Raw genomic sequence first — 27,954 nt, forward strand, 5'->3', positions numbered from 1 at the left:
CCCACTTTATTTTAACGTGTTTTTAGTAAAAATTATACTATTGGTTTTATATTGTGAATTAATCTAATATGGGTTTAATGTAAATTAAAATACTTTTCATCCAATTTACTGTAAATATATTATTGCTGTTAATATTTTTTATGGAAAATGCAAATGTCTTTGTTTAAAAAAAACGATTTGAACATACCTCTAAATTTTTCTCTTATTTCTTGCTTTTAATTGTCTAAGAAATCAGCTACACTGCTAGATATATACACTACAAACACTTTTTTCAGTCCTATCACATAAGGCAGAATAATTTCTATACTGTAATAAATGCAATGTCAATTAACACTGCATTGTTCATATACTTTATTTATTACCTGGAGATGACTTGAAACACAAATAAACCGTATTTAGTTTTTAAAGCAGTATGAGGTTACTCATATGAAACTGCATGTACTATGCAATTTATTATAATTGGAAATATTGTTTACAATAGTTTTAGATGCAGTCTAACAGGCCACACTGCAGGATATTTTCATCTCAGCTGCCTAAATAGTACCTTAAAAATGTCAAAAAGGTCATGCAAACCTTAATCAAGCTTGCATCATCTTAAAGTAGCTCATTAATTCAGCACAAATCCTCAGTTGTTCAGGTTGCCCTTCAGAGAGAGCAACCATTGCATCATCATAAGGATATATACAGTATAGCATATCATACATTTCTTTAAGGTCAGAGGCCATAGCAATACGGCAGGTTAGTTAGTTTAGTATTAGGTATTACAAAATGTAAATGTCTTTTCTCTTCAGCTGTCTTTGTAAAGGTTGATACAAATGCATTAACTGAGTTTTTATAATGCTATTGTATTTCAAGTGAGCTTTTACAACTTTGTATTGATAATTGAGACACTTCAACATATTACTCTAATGATAGTGTAATTATGTAAGTGTATAAGTAATTTAACCACTGGAATTCTTCAGCTGTTGCAGGTTACAGGATCATAATGAACAGCACCATTCCAATGGATCGGTTTTATGACTATTTAATCAAGAACGTCATCAGTGTATTCTGCGGCCTAATCATCAACTATATCAATGGGACATTTGTGCTTGTGTTCTTCAAAAATACCATTTTCTATAGTGACCCAAGATACATTTTATACACCCATTTGATAATCAATGACATGATTATGTTGTCCATATCTGTGTGCTTACAAGTCACAGTACATGTTGTGGGGATCTTCAATCTCTATTTGTGTTGTGTTGTGCTGCTTTTTGCTGTTACAGTCAGCATGAACACTCCACTAAATCTGGCCTGCATGGCCATAGAGCGTTACATTGCCATTTGCAAGCCGCTACACCACACGCAAATATGTACAGTTCGCAGGACCTACATGCTGATCTGGTTAATATGGACTCTGTCAGCAGTGCCAGCTTTCAGTGATATATTCCTCACATTATCAGTTCGACCAGCAAGCTTTTTCTCTACTTCCGTTTTATGTCACGGGTCGTTCATTCACAACACCTGGGAACATGAAGTCATTGATATTGTGTCAAATGTTGTGTATTTGACTTTCGTGTGGACTGCGCTGATCGTCACCTACTATAAGGTTCTTTCCGCAGCAAAAGCTGCTAGTACAGATCGAGTGTCTGCTAGAAAGGCCCGGAACACGATACTACTGCACGGAGGTCAGCTTTTACTGTGTATGATGAGCTACGTCACTCCATTCATCAGTGCGTCACTTATAACTCTTTTTCCTCAGAGTCGATCAACCATTCTGTTTATTCTGTATTTGCTGATAAATATTCTACCAAGGTTACTAAGCCCACTGATCTACGGGTTGCGAGATAAACAGTTTGCTGAGCGCATAAAGGTGTATTTTTGTTGCAAACAAACAAAGACACAGATAATACCAGTGAAGTAAGCTATGAACAGAGTATGTTTTACATTCACATTTATCTTAACTGAATTGATCAGCATTTGATTCTGTGTGAATGTAAATGTGTTAGTTGATAAGTGAATTTCTTCACTCCTGATAAAGGAACATGTCCATGTGTGGTATGAAGATCTGAAATAGTTTAATTAGTCTAGATTACCCTTAAATCCTCTTGTGTTTTTGCAGGGTGGGTATGTATATAAAATATACCAAATTCAAAGCCCAAGCATAAGTGTCTGTTTGCAGAGTCAAATTTGTAAACACTTAGTCTGTCTATAGGCCTAGCCTAGATTTGTCTTTTTAAGTGAACAGGGGTTTTATAGCCTGTGTCTGAAAGTCAATACTAGAACTACACAGAATGAAATATTATAATAAAATCACATCAAAGTCAATTCAGCCTGTTTTCTGTATTACAAAGTTGTGACATCTAGTTGGATGAAGTTATATTTACAATGCATTATGAACTATAAACTATAAATTAATGATATCTAACATATTGTTAGAAATGAGGTTGCCACTGCCGCTTTAAGAGACCACAGTATTTGCCACGCGCATGAGCAAGACTCACATGGAGGAATAGCGAGAAGAATGTTTTGCCCGCGAATAGTAATTTACTTCAGAAAACGTTCATGAAACCACAAGAATGCTCGGTTAGTCTTTAATTACACTTGTAGAGTAAAATTGATGGCCGATGGCTGTGTATTTTTATATATTTGTATATTTGAAACTACTGTTTCGTATTTTGTGAGACCGTATGTGTGAGGTAGCTAAAGTTAGTTGCATTTAATATTCAGTGAGAGTGAAAACATTTCAAACCTATAAAGTTTTCAAAGTCAGTTGACATTCAGCGTACATTTGTGTTTTGATATGTCATGTTAACATTACAAACACAAAACGCATATAATTGATAAATAAATCAATAATTCGATAAGGGTCTGGCTGCAGACATGCACTTGCATTTTCAGACCTGCACTTCCGTATGATGTTACTTGCAGTCTTTTTTATTTGTATTTCATTTTATTTGTTTAATTTTTTTAAATTTAATCACTCATTTTACAACAGTAGCCAGATGGCGAAGATTAGAAAAAAGAAACTAAATTACAATGTCACTCGCAATCGCCACTTGCACTCTATGCTACCTGCTACTTCACTTGCAATCCACACAAATTGTGCATGTTGCCAATAGAGACAAGACGCTGTGGTGGTTAAACGATTAAAACTAATTTAATAGCAGAACGTACAGGGTCCTGCAAATCATCTGTTGGAGATAAAGACAAGACCCGCAAATCCGTGGCTACAGAACAGCTGAATATAAACGCAATGCGCAAAGTCACTCGTTAATCGTTTTCCTCCCGTAGAAAACCATTAACACTTCATATGGTTTAATGTATTTAGATAGAATAAGTGCCATTAAAAAATCTATTTTGATATATAGTTTATTCATTTAATATATTTCAAGGCAAGCATATGGCCATGAATACAATGCACAAACTTTCACAACAAACGCTTAATGTGGCAAAACGTTTAGTCTATCATCTTAGTCCGTTATGCCACATTATGCCACATTTTGCGGAGGGAAACACTATATACATGTAGATTATATTAATAAACTGTATATCAGATTTGATTTTTTAATAGCACTCTCTTAATACATTAAGCCATATTAAGTGTTAATGGTTTTCTACGGGAGGAAAACACTTAAGGAGAGACTTTGTGCAGAGAGACTTTCTGCTGTTCTGTGGCCGTGAATTTGCAGGTCTTGTCTTTATCTCCTACAGATGACTTGCAGAAAAAATAGTTTCTGTACTGTAATAAATGCAAAGTCAATTAGCACTGCATTGTTCATATACTTTATTTATTACCTGGAGATGGCTTGAAACACAAATAAACCGTATATTGTCACATTTCTGTCACATTGCTAAATTGTTAAAACATTTTTGGCACTATCAACACTTTATATAAAGGTTTATATTAACATACAAGACAAAATGCTTCATGGGTAGTTAAACTTGATTAAAAATAATTTTAAGTTAACCTTCATCCACCACTCGGGTCATTTTGACCCGAAAACTGATTTTTAAAGATTTTTTATAAATCAGGCGTTGATTGTTTTGGTTCGAGACTCCCATACTTTTCGCACACTTGAGCCGGGAGCACACAAAAAAAATCAAGTGAATTTGAGTAGTTTAAGGGGGTGTAATTAAAAAAGTAACAAAAGTATCCTTCACAGGTTATTTTGACCCGGGCGCCAGAAAAGAATAGAATTTATGAAAATCGGTGGATTTTTTTAATTGAATTTCATCACACTTGAGCATGATTTTTTTTACTCTACAAAATCTGACACAATCCAGAAAATGTGTGTGTGTGTGTGTGTACCTGGTATTTATCACCTTGTGGGGACATTTTTAGGTCCCCATGAGGAAACAGGCTTATAAATCATGCAGAATGAGTTTAATGGATTTTAAAAGTATAAATATTCCACTGAGTTTTTAAAGCAGTATGAGGTTACTCATAGGAAACTGCATGTACTATGCATATTATAACTGGAAATATTGTTTGCAGTAGTTTGAGATGCAGTCTAACAGGCCACACTGCAGGATATTTTCATGTCATGTCAACATTTCTCTCAAAAGCCTGGATGATGTTTTGTTTATTTCTATGCCACATGAATGATTTGTAGGTGACACTGGTTTCTGGAGTAGAAAAAATGTTCAGAAATCGAAGATTTCATTTTAACAGGCAACAGGACATTTGAAAACTATATATTTCAAAAGAACAAACACATATAATTGTGTATTTAAAAAATAAAAAAGACCTGTTTAAAAAGAAGCCCGTCACATTGCTAAATTGTTAAAACACTTTTGGCACAATTCATATAAAGGTTTATATTAATATACAAGACAAAATGCTTTATGGGGAGTTAAACTTGTTTAAAAAAACATTACAATTATATATATAGGTATGCGTATGAGCAAAGTATATTTTGTAGTTGCTATAACTGGCATTCATGTCCTCATATGAAACTGCATGTACTACGCAATTTATTACAATTGGAAATACTGTTTGCAATAGTTTTAGACGCAATCTAACAGAACATTGCCATCTCAGTTGCCTAAATAGTACCTTAAAAATGTCAAAAAAGGTCATGCAAACCTTAATCAAGCTTGCATCATCTTAAAGTAGCTCATTAATTCAGCACAAATCCTCAGTTGTTCAGTTTGCCCTTCAGAGAGAGCAACCATTGCATCATCGTAAGAATATATACAGTATAGCATATCATACATTTCTTTAAGGTCAGAGGCCATAGCAATACGACAGGTTAGTTAGTTTAGTATTAGGTCTTACAAAATGTGAATGTCTTTTCTCTTCAGCTGTCTTTGTAAAGGTTAATACAAATTCATTAACTGAGTTTTTATAATGCTGATGTATTAAACAGTATTTCAAGTGAGCTTACAACTTTATATTGATAATTGAGACACTTTAACATATTGCTCCAACAATAGTGTGCTTATGTAAGTGTATAAGTAATTTAACCACTGGAATTCTTCAGCTGTTGCAGGTTACAGGATCATAATGAACAGCTCCATTCCAATGGATCGGTTTTATGACTATTTAATCAAGAACGTCATTAGTGTATTCTACGGCCTAATCATCAACTATATCAATGGGACATTTGTGCTTGTGTTCTTCAAAAATACCATTTTCTATAGTGACCCAAGATACATTTTATACACCCATTTGGTAATCAATGACATGATTATGTTGTCCATTTCTGTGTGCTTACAAGTCACAGTACATGTTGTGGGGATCTTCAATCTCACATTGTGTTGTGTTGTGCTGCTTTTTGCTACTATAGTCAGCAAGAACTCTCCACTAAATCTGGCCTGCATGGCCATAGAGCGTTACATTGCCATTTGCAAGCCGCTACACCACACGCAAATATGTACAGTTAGCAGGACCTACATGCTGATCTGGTTTTTATGGACTCTGTCAGCAGTGCCAGCTTTTACTGATATATTCATCACATTATCAGCTCGACCAGCAAGCTTTTTCTCTACTTCCGTTGTATGTCACGGGATGTTCATTCACAACACCTGGGAACACACAGTCAATAATACGGTGTCGGATGTTATGTATTTGACATTTGTGTGGACTACGTTGATCGTCACCTACTATAAGGTTCTTTCCGCAGCAAAAGCTGCTAGTACAGATCGAGTGTCTGCTAGAAAGGCCCGGAACACGATACTACTGCACGGAGGTCAGCTTTTACTGTGTATGATGACCTACGTCACCCCATTTATCAGTACATCACTTATAAATCTTTTTCCTGAGAGTCGATCAACCATTCTGTTTACTCTGTATTTGCTGACAAATATTCTACCAAGGTTACTAAGCCCACTAATCTACGGGTTGCGAGATAAACAGTTTGCTGAGCGCATAAAGGTGTATTTTTGTTGCAAACAAATAAAGACACAGATAATACCAGTGAAGTAAGCTATGAACAGAGTATGTTTTATATTCACATTAATCTTAACTGAATTGATCAGCATTTGATTCTGTGTAAATGTATATGTGTGTTATTTGATAAGTGACTTTCTTCACTCCTGATAAAGGAACATGTCCATGAAATAGTTTAATTAGTCTAGATTACCTTTAAATCCTCTTGTGTTTTTGCAGGGTGAGTATGTATATAAATCATACCAAATTCAAAGCCCAAGCATAAGTGTACGTTTGCAGAGTCAAATTTTCTGTGTCAATACTAGAACTACACTGAATAAAATACTATAATAAAATCTTTTTTAAAAGTCAATTCAGCCTGTTTTCTGTATTACAAAGTTGTGACATCTAGTTGGATGAAATTATTTACAATGTATTATAAACTTGAAACTATAAATTAATGATATGTAACGTATTGTTAGTTAACATCATTGTTAGAAATGAGGTTGCAGTATTACTTTGTTATGTACTTGTATACTTGAAACTACTGTTTCGTATTTTGTGAGACCCGTATGTGAGAGGTAGCTAACGTTAGTATAATATCAAAGACAATATTCATTGAGAGTGAATAAATATCAAATACATTAAGTTTTTAAAGTCTGCTGATATTCAACCTACATTTATGTTTTAATACATCATGAAACATAAGCGTTTTTTTAAAGTACATTATTACACTCATTATTGTTAACATTAAAAACGCAAAACACGTTAAATAAATTGGCAGACTACTTCAGAAGTACCATTATTTGGCATTCTTTTTTCAGCCCACTTTATTTTAATGTATTTTTTAATATAAATTATACTACTGGTTTTATATTATGAATTAATCTAATATGGGAATTAATGTAAATTAAAATACTTTTCATCCAATTTACTGTAAATATATAATTGCTATTAATATTTTTATGGAAAATGCGAATGTCTTTGATTAAAAAATGGTTTGAACATATCTCTAAACATATCTCTGTAGTGAACTACTTGTATGTTCAACTTTTTGGCCCAGATGCAGGCTGAATAGTTTCTAGTCTCAATAAATGTAATGTCAATTAGCACTGCATTGTTCATAAACTTTATTTATTACTAGGAAATGACTTGGAAAAACACAAATAAACTGCATATTGTCGCAATCGTGTTTAATGTCTTAACGTTTCCAAAAGTTTCTGCTTTTTATTCAGTTAGTTCAGTTCTGCACACTTTTGTCCATATTAGGGATTTCCTGGTACTTTGTAAGTTACTACTTCTATATGAATCCGTCTTGGACTTTCTGCGCAAAAGCACCCTCTGGCTTTCATTACTGCTAGTTATTTATTAGGTTTGATGTGTTAGTAATATGTTAGTTGTATTGCTTGTTAGTTATGTCGGTTTGGTGTGTCTAGGCCTTAACTGACTGCAGCCATGAATGAAGAGTGTAGCATTCGTGTCGAGTCCAAACCACAAATCAGATTGGACCAGCTCCAGTGGAAGACAGTGACTGGATCAAAAACCTTTGGATGACATATCTCACATCTTCATATCTGTGAGTTACCAGAAACCAACATAAGAAAACAAAATGCACACAAATCAAGCATATATGCAGTGAAGTGCAGTTAGGGAATTTCTGACTTCTGAGTACAAATGGTACGAACCAACATTCAGATTTACTGTATAAAAATGATCTTTGATGTGGAAGCTTAGCGCCATGTCAGGTTCTAAGCAGGTGTATGCACTTTTCCTTGTAGCAGAGTTTGAGTACTGCAGGTACTCAATTTGGAATTCTAAGCAATTATTACGCTTGCCATTCAAGTAAATGATTTAGATGTTGGCTGGTGCTTTTGTATGACATTAGTTAAGGGACATGTACAAAGGTCACTTCTAAAACCATTCAGTTGCGTGCAATTTGCAGTGTCGTTTGCAATTTAAAGATTTTACATCTGGAAGAGAGCACATGTTTTATGAGTACATTTGTTTATCCGAACCATACATATACATTTGAGCTTAAATGTTGGACGGTTTCTACGCAAAATTTTATAAATGAGGCCCCTTGTTTAATAAAACAGATAATGGAAGGTGACTGGAAGGTCGCCCCCTTGAGCACTGAGGTTTGTTAGCAGCACAGCAAAACAGAGGAGCATTTTAACTGAAGTATCTTCATGCTTGCGATACCAAGCATTCGTCTGTATTTGCATATTTTTAAAAACTGGTATTTAATAATTTATGAAAAAGAGGCACCATCATTTGCATTATATTCTGTTTTATGCCCATCTCAATATTACCAGCCTATGATGGAACTTGGAGTGCCCTCGCTCTCTTTCTCCCTCTCTCTATCCCCCTCCCCACTCTTGTTTTCTTTCTCCCTCGCTGTCTCCTCTTCCTCATCTTAAGTATTTAAACCTGTCAGTTTTTACATCTGGAGGCAAATCAATCGACTACACAAGTTGAGAAGGTAAGCACTCGAAGTTTTTCGTCATGTTTGATTTTGGAATTCATGTGTTGCTTATAACTTCTCACTCTTACATACTCTGTTTCTATTTTATTTTCAGTTCAGATAACACAGATGGAAAATATTTATCCTACTGCTTGATGGACTTCAGAGAGTTGTGGACATTATTTGGAGGAAAAACAAAAACAACAAAAAAGCGAAAAAAAAGGAGTCTCAGAACTTTATACCAGTGCAAAAGGGCAATGAATTCTACAATGTTTCAGTATGCCGCCGAAAACAGATATGCAGAAGCTTTTGCGAAGAATTTTACCACCGTTCTTCTTGGGATCATAATCAACAGCGTCAATGGAATGTTTGTTTTCACGTTCTTCAAGAGTTCAGTTTTCTACAATGATCCAAGATATATATTGTATATCCACATGGTTATCAATGATATGCTCTTGGTTTTTTTTAGTGTAAGTCTAAGTGTGATGGCTTATGCATGGCCAAACGTTCCTCTCCCGTTCTGTGTTTCACTTCTAATAATATCCTCAACTACTCATAAGAACACTCCTCTGACTTTGGCCGGTATGGCTGTTGAGCGTTACATTGCCATCTGCAAACCTCTGCATCACCATCAGATCTGCACAGTGCGCAGGACATATATCCTCATCTCTCTGATTTGGGCTGTAGGAGTTTTACCTGCACTGGCTGACCTGATTGTCTTTTCAATTGTTCGTCCTTTATCTGTTTTTTCAACAAGCAGTCTCTGTAGTACAACTATTGTGTATAGCACCCCGTACCATGAAGAGCAGAGCAAAATTACACATGGGATTTATACATCTGTTGTGTGGGTAATTCTTGTATTCACATATTGTCAAGTGCTGATTGTGGCCAGAAGGGCCACTACTGATAAATCTTCAGCAAAAAAAGCCCAAAGCACCATCCTGTTACATGGAGCTCAGCTTCTGCTCTCTATGATGTCCAACATAACTCCTGTCATAGACAAGATTTATGGCCAACTGCTACCTACGTTACGGTCAAAAATCAACTTTCTCAATTATCTTCTTACAAACTTGTTACCAAGACTACTTAGCCCCCTTATTTATGGTGTTCGAGATAAACATTTTTTTAAATATATGAAAGGACTTCTTTCATGTAGATTATTTCATGTAAAAGTTGAATCAATCAAAAGTAAAGAGTTTAAAAAGGCATCATCAGAGAAGCGTTATTAGTAATTAATGTTCATACTCTATGCAGAAAATATTTTAAATAAGTGCTTTCCTTTCATTATTTTCTTACTCATACTTATTTTGCAGAAGCAGACAGTAGTGAAATATTTTTACTCTGCTTTAAAAGTACTTTTCAAGCGTCTGTACTATTTTTCTTTGGAAAACTTCACAACAATCCAAAGCATATATTGTACTTTTTACTGCACTATGTTTCATATTAAATATTATTTAATACTTATTTACATTAGAAATTTAGTACTTTCTTACTTTTACTCAAATAAAAGTAATTCAAAGTTTAACTTTTTTAATGTTCTTAAGTAAAAACAGAAACAAAAAAACAACATTTGTAACAATATTTATGAAATGTAGTGCAGTAAACAGTATGACATTATGTGTTGGATTGTAGATAAGTAAGTAAAAATACTTCACTACTGTCCACCTCTGTTATTTTGTAATCATAAGTTCTTGGAAAATTAGAATTTGGAAATAACGTGTGACAAGGTGTTAAAAAATATTTAAACTATTTGTAGCATTAAAAACATGGTTATAAGCATTGTATAAATTGTACAAATAAACAAGCATTGTCTCACAAACACAAAGTTATATTTTCTGAAATATATCACAATTGTGATTTGTGATTTGATCAATTTTATTGCTTCATTTGTTATTTTACCGTATCACTTTTCCCCCATAGTTTGGAAACATAAAAATAGTTGATTCATAATGTATTGTATTTTTATGTTTCAGGTTAATGTTCTATATATATATATATAAAACATCACTTATACAATTATAAGTATGTGTATCTGTACACATGTGAATTAGCAGTACCTTAATACCCTGATTTAGTACACTAAACTATTTTGTAATACTCTAGTACAAAAACAAAACCAAACACTGCACTGCAATCGTCAAAATATTAACTTGCCACCTATTTACTTGTAGTGTCTCTGGGTGAGAATTTACATACAAAGTCCTGATGTTCTTTACGGATGACAAACATGGTCTTATAAATGAAAATCAAGGTTGCCGTTGTCAGGCATCGTGTGCGGGAAGGAGGAGTAGGGACGAGGAAGTCATGAACACGCACTTTATTAATATAATCCAAACAAGGGAACAGGAACGAACAGGAACAGCAGGGAAACCACACGCTAACACAACGAAACTAACATTAGGTAACATTAAATGACATTAAGAACTGACCAAGACCAAGGAACTGAATCAAACTTATATAACCAGGCTAATGAGACAAGGACAGGTGTAAGTGATTAAACGATGACGTCATAATAAGAAACGGAACAGGAAAGACCAAATAAGGACACATGAGGGAAAAACCAACGAAACAGTCCACAGGGGTGTGACATTACTGTCAGGGGGGGTGGGCGCCCTGGAGGCTTGTGCAGGGTAGACACAGGAGGAAAAGGAGGAACGCCTCCAGGGCGGATCGGGGAGTTCAGGGAACCATGGCAGGTCAGGGAGCTTGGGAAGCCACGGCGGAGCATACAGTCCGGGATGCCATGGCGGGTCAGGGAGCTCGGGGAGCCATGGCCGAGTACACAGTCCAGGCGGCCATGGAGGATCAGGGAGCTCGGGGAGCCATGGCCGAGTACACAGTCCAGGCGGCCATGGTGGATCAGGGAGCTCGGGGAGCCATGGCCGAGTACACAGTCCGGGCGGCCATGGAGGATCAGGACCCTCGGGCTCTGGAGGGTGCTCAGGGCACTCGGGCTCTGGACGACTGGACGGGACCAGCGGAGGCAAAGGAGAGAGTACATGGGAAACAAATCCTATGGGGATCGCCTGGTCTATAATGTCTTTATGGCATATGTGGCTTGCCATATGAGAGGTCTGCGGTCCAGAGCGAGGAGGCTGACTTGAGTGCGGAACGGCAGCCGGCCGATTTGAGCGCAGGGCTGCGGCAGGCCGAATTGAGCACAGGGCCGTGTCCGGAGTCCGTGAGCGGATCCGGGATGCCATGGCAGATCAGGGAGCTCGGGGAGCCATGACCGAGTACACAGTCCGGGATGCCATGGTGGGTCAGGGGGCTCGGGGAGCCATGGCCAAGTACACAGTCCAGGCGGCCATGGAGGATCAGGGAGCTCGGGGAGCCATGGCTGAGTACACAGTCCGGGCGGCCATGGAGGATCAGGGAGCTCGGGGAGCCATGGCTGAATACACAGTCCGGGCGGCCATGGCAGAGCACACAGTTCATGAGGGTAGCCCCCCTCCCAAAATTTTCTTGGGGGAAATAAGGGTATTGTCAGCCCGGGAAAGTACAGGAGGACCGGGCTTAGGAGGGGTGGGCTCAGGAGGGTGCTCTGGAGGCACGAGCTCAGGAGGGCGGTCTGGAGGTGCTGTAACAGGAGGGCGCTCTGGAGGCGCTGGCACAGGAGGGCGCTGGCTCAGGGGTGGCGCTCTGGAGGCGCTGGCTCAGGGGGGCGCTCAGGCGCGCGGGCTCTGGCGGGCACTCGGGCTCTGGACGACTGGACGGGACCAGCGGAGGCAAAGGAGAGAGTACATGGGAAACAAATCCTATGGGGATCGCCTGGTCTATAATGTCTTTATGGCATATGTGGCTTGCCATATGAGAGGTCTGCGGTCCAGAGCGAGGAGCGGAGGCAGGCTGACTTGAGTGCGGAACGGCAGCCGGCCGATTTGAGTGCAGGGCTGCGGCAGGCCGAATTGAGCACAGGGCCGTGTCCGGAGTCCGTGAGCGGATCCGGGATGCCATGGAAGATCAGGAAGCTCGGGGAGCCATGGCCGAGTACACAGTCCGGGATGCCATGGTGGGTCAGGGGGCTCGGGGAGCCATGGCCAAGTACACAGTCCAGGCGGCCATGGAGGATCAGGGAGCTCGGGGAGCCATGGCCGAGTACACAGTCCAGGCGGCCATGGTGGATCAGGGAGCTCGGGGAGCCATGGCTGAGTACACAGTCCGGGCGGCCATGGAGGATCAGGGAGCTCAGGGAGCCATGGCTGAATACACAGTCCGGGCGGCCATGGCGGAGCACACAGTTCATGAGGGTAGCCCCCCCCCCAAAATTTTCTTGGGGGAAATAAGGGTATTGTCAGCCCGGGAAAGTACAGGACGACCGGGCTTAGGAGGGGTGGGCTCAGGAGGGCGCTCTGGAGGCGTGAGCTCAGGAGGGCGGTCTGGAGGTGCTGTAACAGGAGGGCGCTCTGGAGGCGCTGGCACAGGAGGGCGCTGGCTCAGGGGTGGCGCTCTGGAGGCGCTGGCTCAGGGGGGCGCTCAGGCGGCGCGGGCTCTGGAGGCGCTCTGGCGGCTCTGGCGCCGCGGGCTCTGAAGGGCGCTCTGGCGGCGCGGGTTCTGGAGGGCGCTCTGGCGGCACGGGCTCTGGAGGGCACTCTGGCCGCTCGGGCTCTGGAGGGCGCTCAGGACGCTCGGGCTCTGGAGGGCGCTCAGGACGCTCGGGCTCTAGAGGGCACTCGGGCTCTGGACGACTGGACAGGACCAGCGGAGGCAAAGGAGAGAGTACATGGGAAACAAATCCTATGGGGATCGCCTGGTCCATAATGTCTTTATGGCATATGTGGCTTGCCATATGAGAGGTCTGCAGTCCAGAGTGCGGAGTGGAGGCAGGCTGACTTGAGCACGGAGCCGCAGCCGGCCGATTTGAGCGCGGAGCTGCGGCAGGCTGACTTGAGCACAGGGCCGCGTCTGGAGTCCGTGAGCAGATCCGGGATGCCATGGCAGATCAGGGAGCTCGGGAAGCCACGGCGGAGCATACAGTCCGGGATGCCATGGTGGGTCAGGGGGCTCGGGGAGCCATGGCCAAGTACACAGTCCGGGCGGCCATGGAGGATCAGGGAGCTCGGGGAGCCACGGCCGAGTACACAGTCCGGGCGGCCATAGTGGATCAGGGAGCTCGGGGAGCCATGGCTGAGTACACAGTCCGGGCGGCCATGGCAGAGCACACAGTTCATGAGGGTAGCCTCCCCCCCCAAAATTTTCTTGGGGGAAATAATGGTACTGTCAGCCCGGGAAAGTACAGGAGGACCGGGCTTAGGAGGCGCGGGCTCAGGAGGGCGCTCTGGAGGCACGGACTCAGGAGGGCGCACTGGAGGCGCTGGCTCAGGGGGGCGCTCCGGAGGCGCTGGCTCACGGGGGCGCTCTGGAGGTGCTGGCTCAGGGGGGTGCTCTGGAGGTGCTGGCTCTGGAGGGCGCTCTGGCGGTGTGGGCTCTGGAGGGCGCTCGGGCTCTGGAGGGCGCTCAGGACGGTCGGGCTCTGGAGGACTGGACGGGACCAGCGGAGGCGAAGGAGAGAGTACATGGGAAACAAATCCTATGATCGGGGATCGCCTGGTCCATAATGTCTTTATGGCATGCCATATGTCTTTGTGGCTTGCCATATGAGAGGTCTGCGGTTCAGAGCGCGGAGCGGAGGCAGGCTGACTTGAGGACGGGGCCGCCGGAGTCCGTGAGCGGGCCGCAGGTTCTGGGGGGGTTGAGCGGGCCGCGGCCGGCGATTCCGGGCTGAGGAAGCGGATGGAGCCTTGGACAATGGGGTTTCATTTAAGTGCGGGGCAGGCGGTCCGAGCCGTTGGTGCGGTATGAGGGGGTTCCCGGCGTGGTGTGAGCCGACACAACGCGGCGTGTTTCAGAGGGGGCTGGACGACGAGACGTGTAATCCTCCTCGACTTCGAAATCAGAACCATTCAAATAAAGGACTACATTAATCAGTTCGATCAGGGGATACTCACAAACGGGAAGATCGCAACGGATAGTTTCCTCGCCCAGTCCCAGTGAAAACATTTTTGTCTGTTTTGCAGCCTTAAATGTAGTGCACATTGTTTCAGTCTTTCTCAAAAGGCTGATGTGACCATATCTTATTGGGCTTTTTTAAATAATATATGATAGAAAAAATAGCGTGTACTGTTAACTTGTGTGTCTGCATGCTTACAGTATTCCCGTTAAATGAACAAACACTGCATTATGAAAACTCGAACAAGTACTAGAATGTTACAGATAAAAATATTGCAGTATTGTTGCCATATTCATCTTATTTGCACCATATTGCATCTTATATTTCTAATGGTCTTTTTATTTCTTAGTGTTTCTTAGTATAAAAATGATATGCAAGTCAAATTCTAAATCAGTATTTCACATCCACATATTAATTCGGTTTAACAGATGTAGTATGTTGCCAAAAAATAGCAGGGTGTACCAAAATACTCACTCACTCACGCCCTCTCTCTCCCTCCCACTTTCTCTGTTCAAATGTGTATATAAACTGGTCGGTTTACCTCTGGAACCAAATTGACTGAGGAAACTAATAAGGTAATTTTGAACATTTTGAATTTGAATGCATAATAACTGATCTGTATTGCATGCTCTATAAATATTGTATCCTTTGTATTTCCATATCAGGGTAACACATATGAAAAGACCTTTGGGATGTCAACTTCATGCTCGATGGACTATTTTTGATATCTTACAGGGAAAACAAGCCACAACAAAAGAAAGAAAGAAAAAACAAACTTCGTAATAGGATTTTGAATCACCGAATTGTTGACTGCATAAGGACAATGAACTCCACAATGCTTCAATACAGTGCACAAGACAGATATATGGAAGCTTTTGTCAGAAATTTCATCTTTGCTCTCCTTGGGGTCATAATTAACTCCATCAATGGAGTGTTTGTGTTTACATTCTTTAGGAGTTCAATTTTCTACAATGATCCGAGATATATATTATACATTCACTTGGTTATCAATGATATGCTCATGGTTTTTGTCACTGTCGCTCTTTCTGTGATAGCTAATGCGTGGCCGAAAATTCCTCTCCCGTTCTGTGTTTTACTTCTATTAATAGTCTCAGCTACTCATAAGAACACTCCTCTGACTTTGGCCGGTATGGCTATTGAGCGTTACATTGCCATCTGCAAACCTCTGCATCACCATCAGATCTGCACAGTGCGCAGGACGTACATCCTCATCTCTCTGATTTGGGGTGTTGGAGTTATACCTGGATTGACTGACTTGATTGTCTTAGTAATTGTTCATCCTTTATCTCTTCTTACTATAGGTACTCTCTGTACCTCAGCAACTATGTATACCACACCATACCATGAAGGTCTGAACAAAGCTATGAATGGCCTTTACTCGTCTTTTGTGTGGGTAATTCTTGTATTCACATATTGTCAAGTGCTGATTGCAGCCAGAAGGGCCTCCGCTGATAAATCCTCAGCAAAAAAAGCCCAAAGCACCATCCTGTTACATGGAGCACAGCTTCTGCTCTGTATGCTGTCCTACATTACTGCTGTCATAGACAAGATTTCTGCTCAGATACTAGATGATTGGAAAAAATTAATCATTCCTAATTTTTTTATAACAAACTTATTACCACGACTACTTACCCCGCTGATTTATGGTGTTCGAGATAAGCTTTTTTACAATCACATGAAGAGGCTTTTTGCATGTAAATTGCTTATTGTAAAGGTAGAATCAACCCAACAGTGAGAAAAAAAGGCTTTTAATATTGCTATTTATTGTTTTCTTTATCTGCTCTCTGCTGAAAACAGTGCTAGTTTTAGTACATTCTTAGAATTCTTTGGTAATGCTTACATATTTTTAAATTAAAATTAAAATTAAAATTAAATGTAAAAAAAAATGGACAGCATCATAGTATAAAAATGTTTAAAATGTGCAAATTATAAATGCAAGTGTATTGCACTTAGAAGCATGATTTGCAACACTTGATGCAAATGTCAAACTTGAGCCTATGGAATAATTCCTGAAGTTTGACTGGTACAGTCTAGTGCTATCAATGCCAACACAGATAATAATAAATGTATATCCTGAATGCACTGTAATTTGCTTTTAACTGTTCGTCCTTTAGCAGTTTTCACAATAAGTGATCTCTGTAGTACAACTAATTTGTATAGCACACTGTACCATGAAGAACAGAGCAAATTACACATGGGCTTTATACATCTATTGTGTGGGTAATTCAAAGCACCATCCTGTTACATGGAGCACAGCTTCTGCTGTCAATGTCATCCAACATTGCTGCTGTTATAGATAAAATGTATGCCCAATGTGTTCCTACACTATAGTCAAAATCACAATTTTCAATTATCTTCTTACAAACTTGTTACCACAACTGTTTAGCCCCCTTATTTGTAGTGTTTGAGAAAAAGTTTAAGTGTATGAAATGACTTCTTTCATGTAGATTATTTAATGTAAAAGTTGGATCAGTTAAGCAGTGAGCCAAAAATCAGAAAAGAATTATGAATAATTAATGTTTATACTCTATATAGAAAATATTTTTGTGCCTTCCTGCCATTATTCATTTACTCATACTTATTTTGTAATGATAAATTCTTGGCAAATTGTAATTTGGAAATAAGGTGTGACAAAGTGTTAGAGAATAGTAAAAATGTTTGTAGTAATAAAAACGGTTGAACATTGTACAAATAAATAAGCATTGTCTCACAAACACAGAGTTATATTTTATGAAATATCACAATTGTTAAATTATATCTTTTCATTTTCTTGCTTCATATCTTATTTTACTGTATCATTTTTCCCCCATTGTCTAGATACATAAAAATAGTTGGTTCATATTGTATTGTAAGGTCTCTATAGAGTTTTCATCTAGTTTAGCCAGTTGTTGTTGTTGTTTTTTTTTTTTTTTTTTCTAATAGTCTAATTATTTCTTAGTGTAAGTTTGAAAATAATATACAAGTCATATTCTAAATCAGTATTTCATGTCCACATACATATTTTTTGAGAAGCCAGAGTATGTGGTCAAAAAATAGCAGGGTAACAAAATATCTAGCTAACTCACTCACTCACGCCCTCTCTCCCTCCCTCTTTCTCTGTTCAAATGTGTATATAAACTGGTCGGTTTACTTCTGGAGCAAAATTGACTAAGGAATCTGATGAAGTGATTTTGACCAATTTGTATTTTAATTCATAATAACCGAACTGTATCACATCCTCTATAAAAAAAACTGCATCCTTTGTATTTCCATATCAGGGTAACACACATGAAAAGACCTCTGGGATATCAGCTTAATGCTTGATGGACTTTGGATTGTCATTGATATCTTACAAGGAAAACAAGCCACAACAAAAGAAATCTTAATAGGATTTTGAGTCACAGAATTTTACCAACTGCAAAAGGACAATGAACTCTACAATGCTTCAATACAGCGCACAAGACAGATATATGGAAGCTTTTGTCAGAAATTTCATCTTTGTTCTGTTTGGGACCATAATTAACTCCATCAATGGAGTGTTTGTGTTTACATTCTTTAGGAGTTCAGTTTTCTACAGTGATCCGAGATATATATTATACATTCACTTGGTTATCAATGATATGCTCATGGTTTTTTTCACTGTCACTCTTTCTGTGATAGCTAATGCGTGGCCGAAGATTCCTCTCCCGTTCTGTGTTTTACTTCTATTAATAGTCTCAGCTACTCATAAAAACACTCCTCTGACTTTGGCCGGTATGGCTGTTGAGCGTTACATTGCCATCTGCAAACCTCTGCATCACCATCAGATCTGCACAGTGCACAGGACGTACATCCTCATCTCTCTGATTTGGGGTGTTGGAGTTATACCTGGATTGACTGACTTGATTGTCTTAGTAATTGTTCGTCCTTTATCTATTTTTACTATAGGTACTCTCTGTACCTCAGCAACTGTGTATACCACACCATACCATGAAGATCTGAACAAAGTTATGAATGGCCTTTACTCGTCTGTTGTGTGGCTAATTCTTGTATTCACATATTGTCAAGTGCTGATTGCGGCCAGAAGGGCCTCCGCTGATAAATCCTCAGCAAAAAAGGCCCAAAGAACCATCCTGTTACATGGAGCACAGCTTCTGCTCTGTATGTTGTCCTACATTACTGCTGTCATAGACAAAATTGCTGCTCAACTTTTACTAGATGATCGGAAAATAGTAATCATTCCTAATTATTTTATAACAAACTTATTACCTCGACTGCTTACCCCGCTGATTTATGGTGTTCGAGATAAGCTTTTTTACAATCACATGAAGAGGCTTTTTGCATGTAAATTGCTTATTGTAAAGGTCAATTCAACCCAACAGTGAGCAAAAAAGGCTTTTAATATTGCTGTTTATTGTTTTCTTTATCTGCTCTCTGCTGAAAACTTTTTAGTAAGTTCTTAGAATTATTTGGTAATGCTTACATATTTTTAAATTAAAATTAAAATTAAATGTAAAAAAATAGATGGCATTATAATATAAAAATGTTTCAAATGTTCAGATTCTTAATGCAAATGTATTGTTCTTGATGAATCATTTGCAACACTTGATGCAAATGTCAAACTTGAGCCTATGGAATAATTCCTGAAGTTTGACTGGTACAGTCTAGTGCTATCAATGCCAACACAGATAATAATAAATGTAAATCCTAAATGCAGTGTAATTTGCTTTCAATTGTTTGTCCTTTATCTGTTTTGACAATAAGTGATCTCTGTAGTACAACTAATGTGTATAGCACACAGTACCATGAAGAACAGAGCAAAATTACACATGGGCTTTATACATCTATTGTGTGGGTAATTCAAAGCACCATCCTGTTACATGGAGCACAGCTTCTGCTGTCAATGTCATCCAACATTGCTGCTGTTATAGATAAAATGTATGCCCAATGTGTTCCTACACTATAGTCAAAATCACAATTTTCAATTATCTTCTTACAAACCTGTTAACACAACTGTTTAGCCCCCTTATTTATGGTGTTCGAGACAAACTGTTTTTTTTAAGTATATAAAAGGACTTCTTTTATGCAGATTATTTAATGTAAAAGTTGAATCAGTTAAGCAGGCAGTGAGCTATAAATGTATAATCAGATAAGCATTATCAATAATTAATGTTTATACTTTATGTAGAACATATTTTTAGTGCTTTCCTCCCATTATTTTCTTACTCATACTTATTTTGTAATCATACTGTAAATTCTTGGCAATCTGTAATTTGGAAATAAGGTGTGACAAAGTGTTTAAGAATGTTAATAATATTTGTAGCATTAAAAACATGGTTGTACATTTTACAAATAAACAAGCATTGTCTCGCAAATACAGAATTATATTTTTATAAAATATATCACCATTGTAAAATTATATCTATCCAGTTTCTTGCTCCACTTCTTATTTCACTGTATTACTTTTTCCCCATAGTTTGGAAAGATAAAAATTGTTGGTTCATATTGTATTGTATGGCCTCTACAGAGTTTATTTGCAAATCGGTTTGTATGCTTTAGGCTGATGCTGGTCAGCAGCTGTGTTTAGCCAGTTGTGTTTTTTTTTTTTTATTAAAATGGTCAATTTATTTTTTAGTGTAAGTTTGAAAATCAATACAACCGAAAATGCATGTCACATGACCATTTGTAATGAGCATGATGTTTGTTTTGGTACATTGACACTGAACCGCAAAGCCGGAGTTTTCAAACTAAAATTTGGTCTGCAGACTTTTAGAAAGTCTCAGTTTTCGAGGGTTGTATAAACAACAGGTGTAACTGTAGCAAAAGTTATGCATTTTAAAATGCACCAAAATCTACATGTATAGTTAAATCACTCACTCACGCCCTTTCTCTCCCTCCCTCTTTCTCTGTTCAAATGTGTATATAAACTGGTCGGTTTACATCTGGAGCCAAATTGACTAAGGAATCTGATGAGGTGATTTTGATCAATTTGTCTTTTAATTCATAATAGCTGATTTGTATCGCATACTCTATAAAAACTGTATCCTTTGTATTTTTATATCAGGGTAACACGTATGAAAAGATCTTTGGGATATCAAGTTTGTGCATAATGGACTTTGGCCTGTCATTGATATCTTACAAGCAAAACAAGCCACATCAGAAGAAAAAAGGGGGAAAAAAAGTCACTGAATTTTACCAACTGCAAAAGGACAATGAACTCTACAATGCTTCAATACAGCGCACAAGACACATTTATGGAAGCTTTTGTCAGAAATTTCCTCTTCGTTCTGTTTGGGACCATAATTAACTCCATCAATGTCGTGTTTGTGTTTACGTTCTTTAGGAGTTCAGTTTTCTACAATGATCCGAGATATATATTATACATTCACTTGGTTATCAATGATATGCTCATGGTTTTTTTCAGTGTCTCTCTTTCTGTGATAGCTAATGCATGGCCGACAATTCCTCTCCCATTTTGTGTTTTACTTCTAATAATGTCCTCAGCTACTCACAAAAACACTCCTCTGACTTTGGCCGGTATGGCTATTGAGCGTTACATTGCCATCTGCAAACCTCTGCATCACCATCAGATCTGCACAGTGCGCAGGACGTACATCCTCATCTCTCTGATTTGGGGTGTAGGAGTTATACCTGGGCTGTCTGATTTTATCATCATAGTACTTTTTCGTCCTCCATCTATCTTTACCACAGGTACTCGCTGCACCCCAACAAATGTGTATAACATGCGGTATCATGAGGAACTAATCAAAGTTATGAATGGCCTTTACTCGTCTGTTGTGTGGCTAATTCTTGTTTTCACATATTGTCAAGTGCTGATTGCAGCCAGAAGGGCCTCCGCTGATAAATCCTCAGCAAAAAAGGCTCAAAGCACCATCCTGTTACATGGAGCACAGCTTCTGCTCTGTATGTTGTCCTACATTACTGCTGTCATAGACAAAATTGCTGCTCAACTTTTACTAGATGATCGGAAAATAGTAATCATTCCTAATTATTTTATAACAAACTTATTACCACGACTGCTTACCCCGCTGATTTATGGTGTTCGAGATAAGCTTTTTTACAGTCACATGAAGAGGCTTTTTGCATGTAAATTGCTTATTGTAAAGGTCAAATCAACCCAACAGTGAGCAAAAAAGGCTTTTAATATTGCTGTTTATTGTTTTCTTTATCTGCTCTCTGCTGACAACTTTTTAGTAAGTTCTTAGAATTATTTGGTAATCCTTACATATTTTTTAATTAAAGTTAAATTAAATGTAAAAAATAGATGGCATTATAATATAAAAATGTTTCAAATGTGCAGATTCTTAATGCAAGTGTATTGTTCTTTGATGAATCATTTGCAACACTTGATGCAAATGTCAAACTTGAGCCTATGGAATAATTCCTGAAGTTTGACTGGTACAGTCTAGTGCTATCAATGCCAACACAGATAATAATAAATGTAAATCCTGAATGCAGTGTAATTTGCTTTCAATTGTTTGTTCTTTATCAGTTTTGACAATAAGTGATCTCTGTAGTATAACTAATGTGTATAGCACACAGTACCATGAAGAACAGAGCAAAATTACACATGGGCTTTATACATCTATTGTATGGGTAATTCAAAGCACCATCCTGTTACATGGAGCACAGCTTCTGTTGTCAGTGTCATCCAACATTGCTGCTGCTGCCAATGTGTTCCTACACTATAGTCAAAAATCACAATTTTTAATTAGCTTCTTACAAACCTGTTAACACAACTGTTTAGCCCCCTTATTTATGGTGTTCGAGACAAACTGTTTTTTTTAAGTATATAAAAGGACTTCTTTTATGCAGATTATTTAATGTAAAAGTTGAATCAGTTAAGCAGGCAGTGAGCTATAAATGTATAATCAGATAAGCATTATCAATAATTAATGTTTATACTTTATGTAGAACATATTTTTAGTGCTTTCCTCCCATTATTTTCTTACTCATACTTATTTTGTAATCATACTGTAAATTCTTGGCAATCTGTAAATTGGAAATAAAGTGTGACAAAGTGTTTAAGAATGTTAATAATATTTGTAGCATTAAAAACATGGTTGTGCATTTTACAAATAAACAAGCATTGTCTCGCAAATACAGAATTATATTTTTATAAAATATATCACCGTTGTAAAATTATATCTATCCAGTTTCTTGCTCCACTTCTTATTTCACTGTATTACTTTTTCCCCATAGTTTGGAAAGATAAAAATTGTTGGTTCATATTGTATTGTATGGCCTCTACAGAGTTTATTTGCAAATCGGTTTGTATGCTTCAGGCTGATGCTGGTCAGCAGCTGTGTTTTAGGCCCTATGTACACTAGTGTGTTTTCGTTTTAAATCAGCGTATTAAAATGAAAACAATCCTCGTATACACTGCCGTTTTCACTGCGTTTCAGAAACTATCACCGTCCACACTACAACCGAAAATGCATGTCACATGACCATTTGTAATGAGCATGATGTTTGTTTTGGTACATTGACACTGAACCGCAAAGCCGGAGTTTTCAAACTAAAATTTGGTCTGCAGACTTTTAGAAAGTCTCAGTTTTCGAGGGTTGTATAAACAACAGGTGTAACTGTAGCAAAAGTTATGCATTTTAAAATGCACCAAAATCTACATGTATAGTTAAATCACTCACTCACGCCCTTTCTCTCCCTCCCTCTTTCTCTGTTCAAATGTGTATATAAACTGGTCGGTTTACATCTGGAGCCAAATTGACTAAGGAATCTGATGAGGTGATTTTGATCAATTTGTCTTTTAATTCATAATAGCTGATTTGTATCGCATACTCTATAAAAACTGTATCCTTTGTATTTTTATATCAGGGTAACACGTATGAAAAGATCTTTGGGATATCAAGTTTGTGCATAATGGACTTTGGCCTGTCATTGATATCTTACAAGCAAAACAAGCCACATCAGAAGAAAAAAGGGGAAAAAAAGTCACTGAATTTTACCAACTGCAAAAGGACAATGAACTCTACAATGCTTCAATACAGCGCACAAGACACATTTATGGAAGCTTTTGTCAGAAATTTCCTCTTCGTTCTGTTTGGGACCATAATTAACTCCATCAATGTCGTGTTTGTGTTTACGTTCTTTAGGAGTTCAGTTTTCTACAATGATCCGAGATATATATTATACATTCACTTGGTTATCAATGATATGCTCATGGTTTTTTTCAGTGTCTCTCTTTCTGTGATAGCTAATGCATGGCCGACAATTCCTCTCCCATTTTGTGTTTTACTTCTAATAATGTCCTCAGCTACTCACAAAAACACTCCTCTGACTTTGGCCGGTATGGCTATTGAGCGTTACATTGCCATCTGCAAACCTCTGCATCACCATCAGATCTGCACAGTGCGCAGGACGTACATCCTCATCTCTCTGATTTGGGGTGTAGGAGTTATACCTGGGCTGTCTGATTTTATCATCATAGTACTTTTTCGTCCTCCATCTATCTTTACCACAGGTACTCGCTGCACCCCAACAAATGTGTATAACATGCGGTATCATGAGGAACTAATCAAAGTTATGAATGGCCTTTACTCGTCTGTTGTGTGGCTAATTCTTGTTTTCACATATTGTCAAGTGCTGATTGCAGCCAGAAGGGCCTCCGCTGATAAATCCTCAGCAAAAAAGGCTCAAAGCACCATCCTGTTACATGGAGCACAGCTTCTGCTCTGTATGTTGTCCTACATTACTGCTGTCATGGACAAGATCCTTTCTCAATTTGTAATAGATTATTGGAAAAATGTGGCCATTTTAAATTTTCTTCTAACAAACTTATTACCACGGCTGCTTACCCCGCTGATTTATGGTGTTCGAGATAATCTTTTTTTGCAGTCACATGAAGAGGCTTTTTGCATGTAAAGTACTTATTGTAAAGGTGGAATCAACTAAACAGTGAACAAAAAATGTTATCCTGCAGTTGACTGTTTTCTTTAATATTAGACTTTGGTAATGCTTACATATTTTTTGTGCAATCATAAATTATTAAATTGAAAAAATGGATGGCATTGTAACATAATATATTATAAAAATGTTTAAAATGTGCATATTCCTAATGCAAGTGACTATTTTTTTAAGTATATGAAAGGACTTCTTTCATGTTTATTATTTCATGTAAAAGTTAAATCAGTTAAGCTGTGAGCTATAAATGTATAATCAGAAAAGCATTATCAATAATTAATGTTTATACTCTATGTAGAAAATATTTTGTGCTTTCCTCCCATTATTTTCTTACTTATACATATTTTGTAATCATACTGTAAATTCTTGGCTAATTGTAATTTGTAAGGTGTGACAAAGAGTTAATGAATGTTAATAATATTTGTAGCATTAAAAACATGGTTGTACATTATACAAATAAACAAACATTGTCTCGCAAATACAGAATTATATTTTTATGAAATATATCACAGTTGTAAAATTATATTTATCCATTTTCTTACTTCACTTTTTTTACTGCATCACTTTTTTCCCATAGTTTGAAAACATAAAAATAGTTGGTTCATATTGTATTGTATGGCCTCTATAGTGTTTATTTGCAAATAAATTTTTATGTTGCAGACTGATGCAGGCTGGTGAGCAGCCCTGTTTATACTAATGCATTTCTGTTTTAAAACATCGTTTTAAAATGAAAACTCTCTTTCTTGTCTACACTAGCGTTTTCACTGCGTTTCAGAAACAATCACCGTCTTAGCCGTCTTCAGACTCATGCTTAGCTGGATGGACAGGAAGTCCGAGGTGGAGACTGGGACTCACCTGACTCACTGGAGCAAGTGAGGACGATGGGGAAACCAGAGGAAGGGAGGAGCCCACTGGAGCCAAAGGGGTAAAGAGTCGAGGCACAGCCGGAGACCCAGAAGTCCGTGGCAGAGGCTGAGTGACAATAGAGCAAGGTTCATCCAGAGGGACCAGAAAGCCTGGAGGAATCCCAGTACAGACTGGGCACGGTGGAAACAAGGGAATGCAGAGCCAAAGGGCTGAGGGGTAGAGGAGGAGACATGGGCCTGAAGGATGGGGATTCAGCCTCACGCTGAGCTGTTTGGACAGGAAGACCGAGGTAGAGACTGGGACTCAGCTGACCAGGACGACGATGGAGCAAGTGAGGACCATGGGAAAACTGGAGGAAGGCAGAAGCCTGGTGTAGCCAAGAGGGTAAATAGACAATCAAGCAAGGTTCATCCAGAGGGAAGAGATGGTCTGGAGGAGTCCCAGTACACACAGGTCAAGGTGGAAACGAGGGAAGGCGGAGCCAAAGGGCTGAGGGGTAGAAATGGAGACATGGACCCTGGAGGCGTAGCTGGGGATTTATCCTCACGCTGAGCTAGCTGGACAAGAAGCCTGGTGTAGCCAAAGGGGTAAAGAGTTGAGTAAAAAGTTGGCTGAGCGACAATTGTGCAAGGTTCATCCACATGCCAAGGTGGAGACGAGGGAACGTGGAGTCAAAGGGCTGAGGGGTAGAGGTGGAGACATGGGCTTGGAGGCATAGCTGGGGATTCAGCCTCACACTGAGCTTTGAGGGAGAGGCTGCCATGCCAGAGCATTCAGTCCAAATACCCCAGTAAATTGTTACTTTGGGAGGAGAAGGAGAAACAGTGCTTGTGAGTGTACAACGTAACATTTTCTAGTCTGATCTTCTGTCACAAATGGGTTGTAGTAGTAATGCATATGACAAGGAAGCAAGGAATCCAAATGGTATTTATTAAATCGACCAAGAATACAGAGGAGCACAACCACTTAACACTGACAAGATCAGACAAAGAACTGAAAGACACAGGGAGTATATATATGGAGACTAAACAAGTGAACTAATAAATAAATGAACAGCAGGTGAACGGAATAATATAGATAAAATATGTGTTCTTAAAGCATAAACATTCACAAACCACTATTAATTTTAACTAAAGCAAAGGCTGCTGCTTGCATGGTTTGGCATGGCGAGCAAAGAGTGCTCCATTTAAAAAGCAAACATCTCCGTTCATCACAATCTCACAAAGCTCTGTTATAATAACAGTGAATATATGCATAATAAATCTTTCGCAATGTTGGGAGCATGCAAATTACTTACACTTCTGTCTGGCCATTGCGTTCCAGAAATCAACATTGCTCAATGTAATTTGCGGGAGTCCCGTTAATCATTTTATGCTCCTGCATCCCGCACACAGACGAGTCTCTACCAGCCCATGTAACCCCTCTCCTCAGGTCCTACTCGCCCCTGCTCCGTGCGGGTCTGCGGCATGGGAGGTGGGTACACTAACAAGGAGGCTAAAGACTGCAGCCTCAAGCATAAGTCACTTGTGCTCCTCTTGAGATCAGGGGAGTGAGGTTTACCTGCACAGCACCTACCGCTGGCCTCTGTTAGACTCACCCCCCTAAACCTCACTCCCATCCAGGTCACGGCACCAATGTAACCCCTTGTAACGAGTGGGGCGGGGCCGAGAGCTGTGGAAACAGAACGAGGCCATTGGAGTATAATGATAATGAGTCACTTCTACCTCTAAACCTAACGTTAACTATGACTGAACAGTAATAAAAATATAAAAAACAGGAAACTGCAATCACAATCATTTATTTATTGCAAACATGTCAACAGCCATACAAAAAAGTAATCCAAATAACGATGCGTTTGCAGCCGCAGTCCTCTCTGGCGGAATACAGTAGGTTTGAGGTGCAGTAGGATGAGAGCAGAATTTAAATTGTTAATCGCTTAAAATATTATCCAGATTATTGTCTTGATCCACTCCTCGAAGGCGCCCGCGCGTCATTCCAACACATCTCACCAGAAACACGGCATGTCGTAATCTGTGACGAATGCAGGCGAGAGCCAATGAACGTCCGAGTTTCCTGTCGCAAAATGCACTTTAGCACGGGTTTGTGGCTGTTGCTGCTGGACTCGCTGCTAGAGGTGGAGATGAAGATCGCCGGACAAAACCTTGAATTTGGTTCTGGTCCTCGCAAATCGTATGGATTCTGAAGATCTGGGTTACAGCACACAAATAAAATTGTTTAATTTGTAATTATGATGCGTGTTCGGTGTATTTTATGGTTCTGTTGTTAGTCACAGCATGTTAGAGAAAACGCCTTTGTGTTCCACCACGGCAAACGAAGTTAATATTACATGAATGATTAACGATTGCAGAAATATTATTTATTTTAAGGGTTTAACGT

At 39.1% G+C, this 27,954-nt stretch overlaps 7 protein-coding genes across 7 annotated transcripts; all 7 read left to right on the forward strand.

Moving 5' to 3' along the window:
* The first annotated feature begins 985 nt into the window (after positions 1 to 985).
* Positions 986 to 1,906, forward strand: LOC127167138 (odorant receptor 131-2-like). Its single transcript, XM_051112982.1, has one exon. It carries the CDS (start codon positions 986 to 988, stop codon positions 1,904 to 1,906), a length of 921 nt encoding a protein of 306 aa, XP_050968939.1.
* A 3,585-nt stretch (positions 1,907 to 5,491) lies between these two features.
* Positions 5,492 to 6,412, forward strand: LOC127167139 (odorant receptor 131-2-like). The gene has a single exon (XM_051112983.1). The coding sequence runs from the start codon at positions 5,492 to 5,494 to the stop codon at positions 6,410 to 6,412; it is 921 nt and encodes a 306-aa protein (XP_050968940.1).
* Positions 6,413 to 8,974: 2,562 nt separating this feature from the next.
* On the forward strand, positions 8,975 to 10,048 carry LOC127167140 (odorant receptor 131-2-like). The gene has a single exon (XM_051112985.1). The coding sequence runs from the start codon at positions 8,975 to 8,977 to the stop codon at positions 10,046 to 10,048; it is 1,074 nt and encodes a 357-aa protein (XP_050968942.1).
* Positions 10,049 to 14,845: 4,797 nt separating this feature from the next.
* LOC127167156 (odorant receptor 131-2-like) lies at positions 14,846 to 17,409 on the forward strand. The gene is made up of 2 exons (XM_051113008.1): positions 14,846 to 15,344; positions 15,435 to 17,409. The coding sequence occupies exon 2, from the start codon at positions 15,473 to 15,475 to the stop codon at positions 16,523 to 16,525; it is 1,053 nt and encodes a 350-aa protein (XP_050968965.1). The 5' UTR covers positions 14,846 to 15,344; positions 15,435 to 15,472; the 3' UTR covers positions 16,526 to 17,409.
* Positions 17,410 to 18,197: 788 nt separating this feature from the next.
* On the forward strand, positions 18,198 to 19,133 carry LOC127167361 (odorant receptor 131-2-like). The gene has a single exon (XM_051113360.1). The coding sequence runs from the start codon at positions 18,198 to 18,200 to the stop codon at positions 19,131 to 19,133; it is 936 nt and encodes a 311-aa protein (XP_050969317.1).
* Positions 19,134 to 20,960: 1,827 nt separating this feature from the next.
* On the forward strand, positions 20,961 to 21,896 carry LOC127167385 (odorant receptor 131-2-like). The gene has a single exon (XM_051113396.1). It carries the CDS (start codon positions 20,961 to 20,963, stop codon positions 21,894 to 21,896), a length of 936 nt encoding a protein of 311 aa, XP_050969353.1.
* A 1,855-nt stretch (positions 21,897 to 23,751) lies between these two features.
* On the forward strand, positions 23,752 to 24,651 carry LOC127167379 (odorant receptor 131-2-like). Its single transcript, XM_051113392.1, has one exon. It carries the CDS (start codon positions 23,752 to 23,754, stop codon positions 24,649 to 24,651), a length of 900 nt encoding a protein of 299 aa, XP_050969349.1.
* Positions 24,652 to 27,954: the final 3,303 nt, after the last annotated feature.

Source organism: Labeo rohita, chromosome 6, assembly GCF_022985175.1.
Source record: "Labeo rohita strain BAU-BD-2019 chromosome 6, IGBB_LRoh.1.0, whole genome shotgun sequence".
NCBI classification, from domain to species: domain Eukaryota; kingdom Metazoa; phylum Chordata; class Actinopteri; order Cypriniformes; family Cyprinidae; genus Labeo; species Labeo rohita.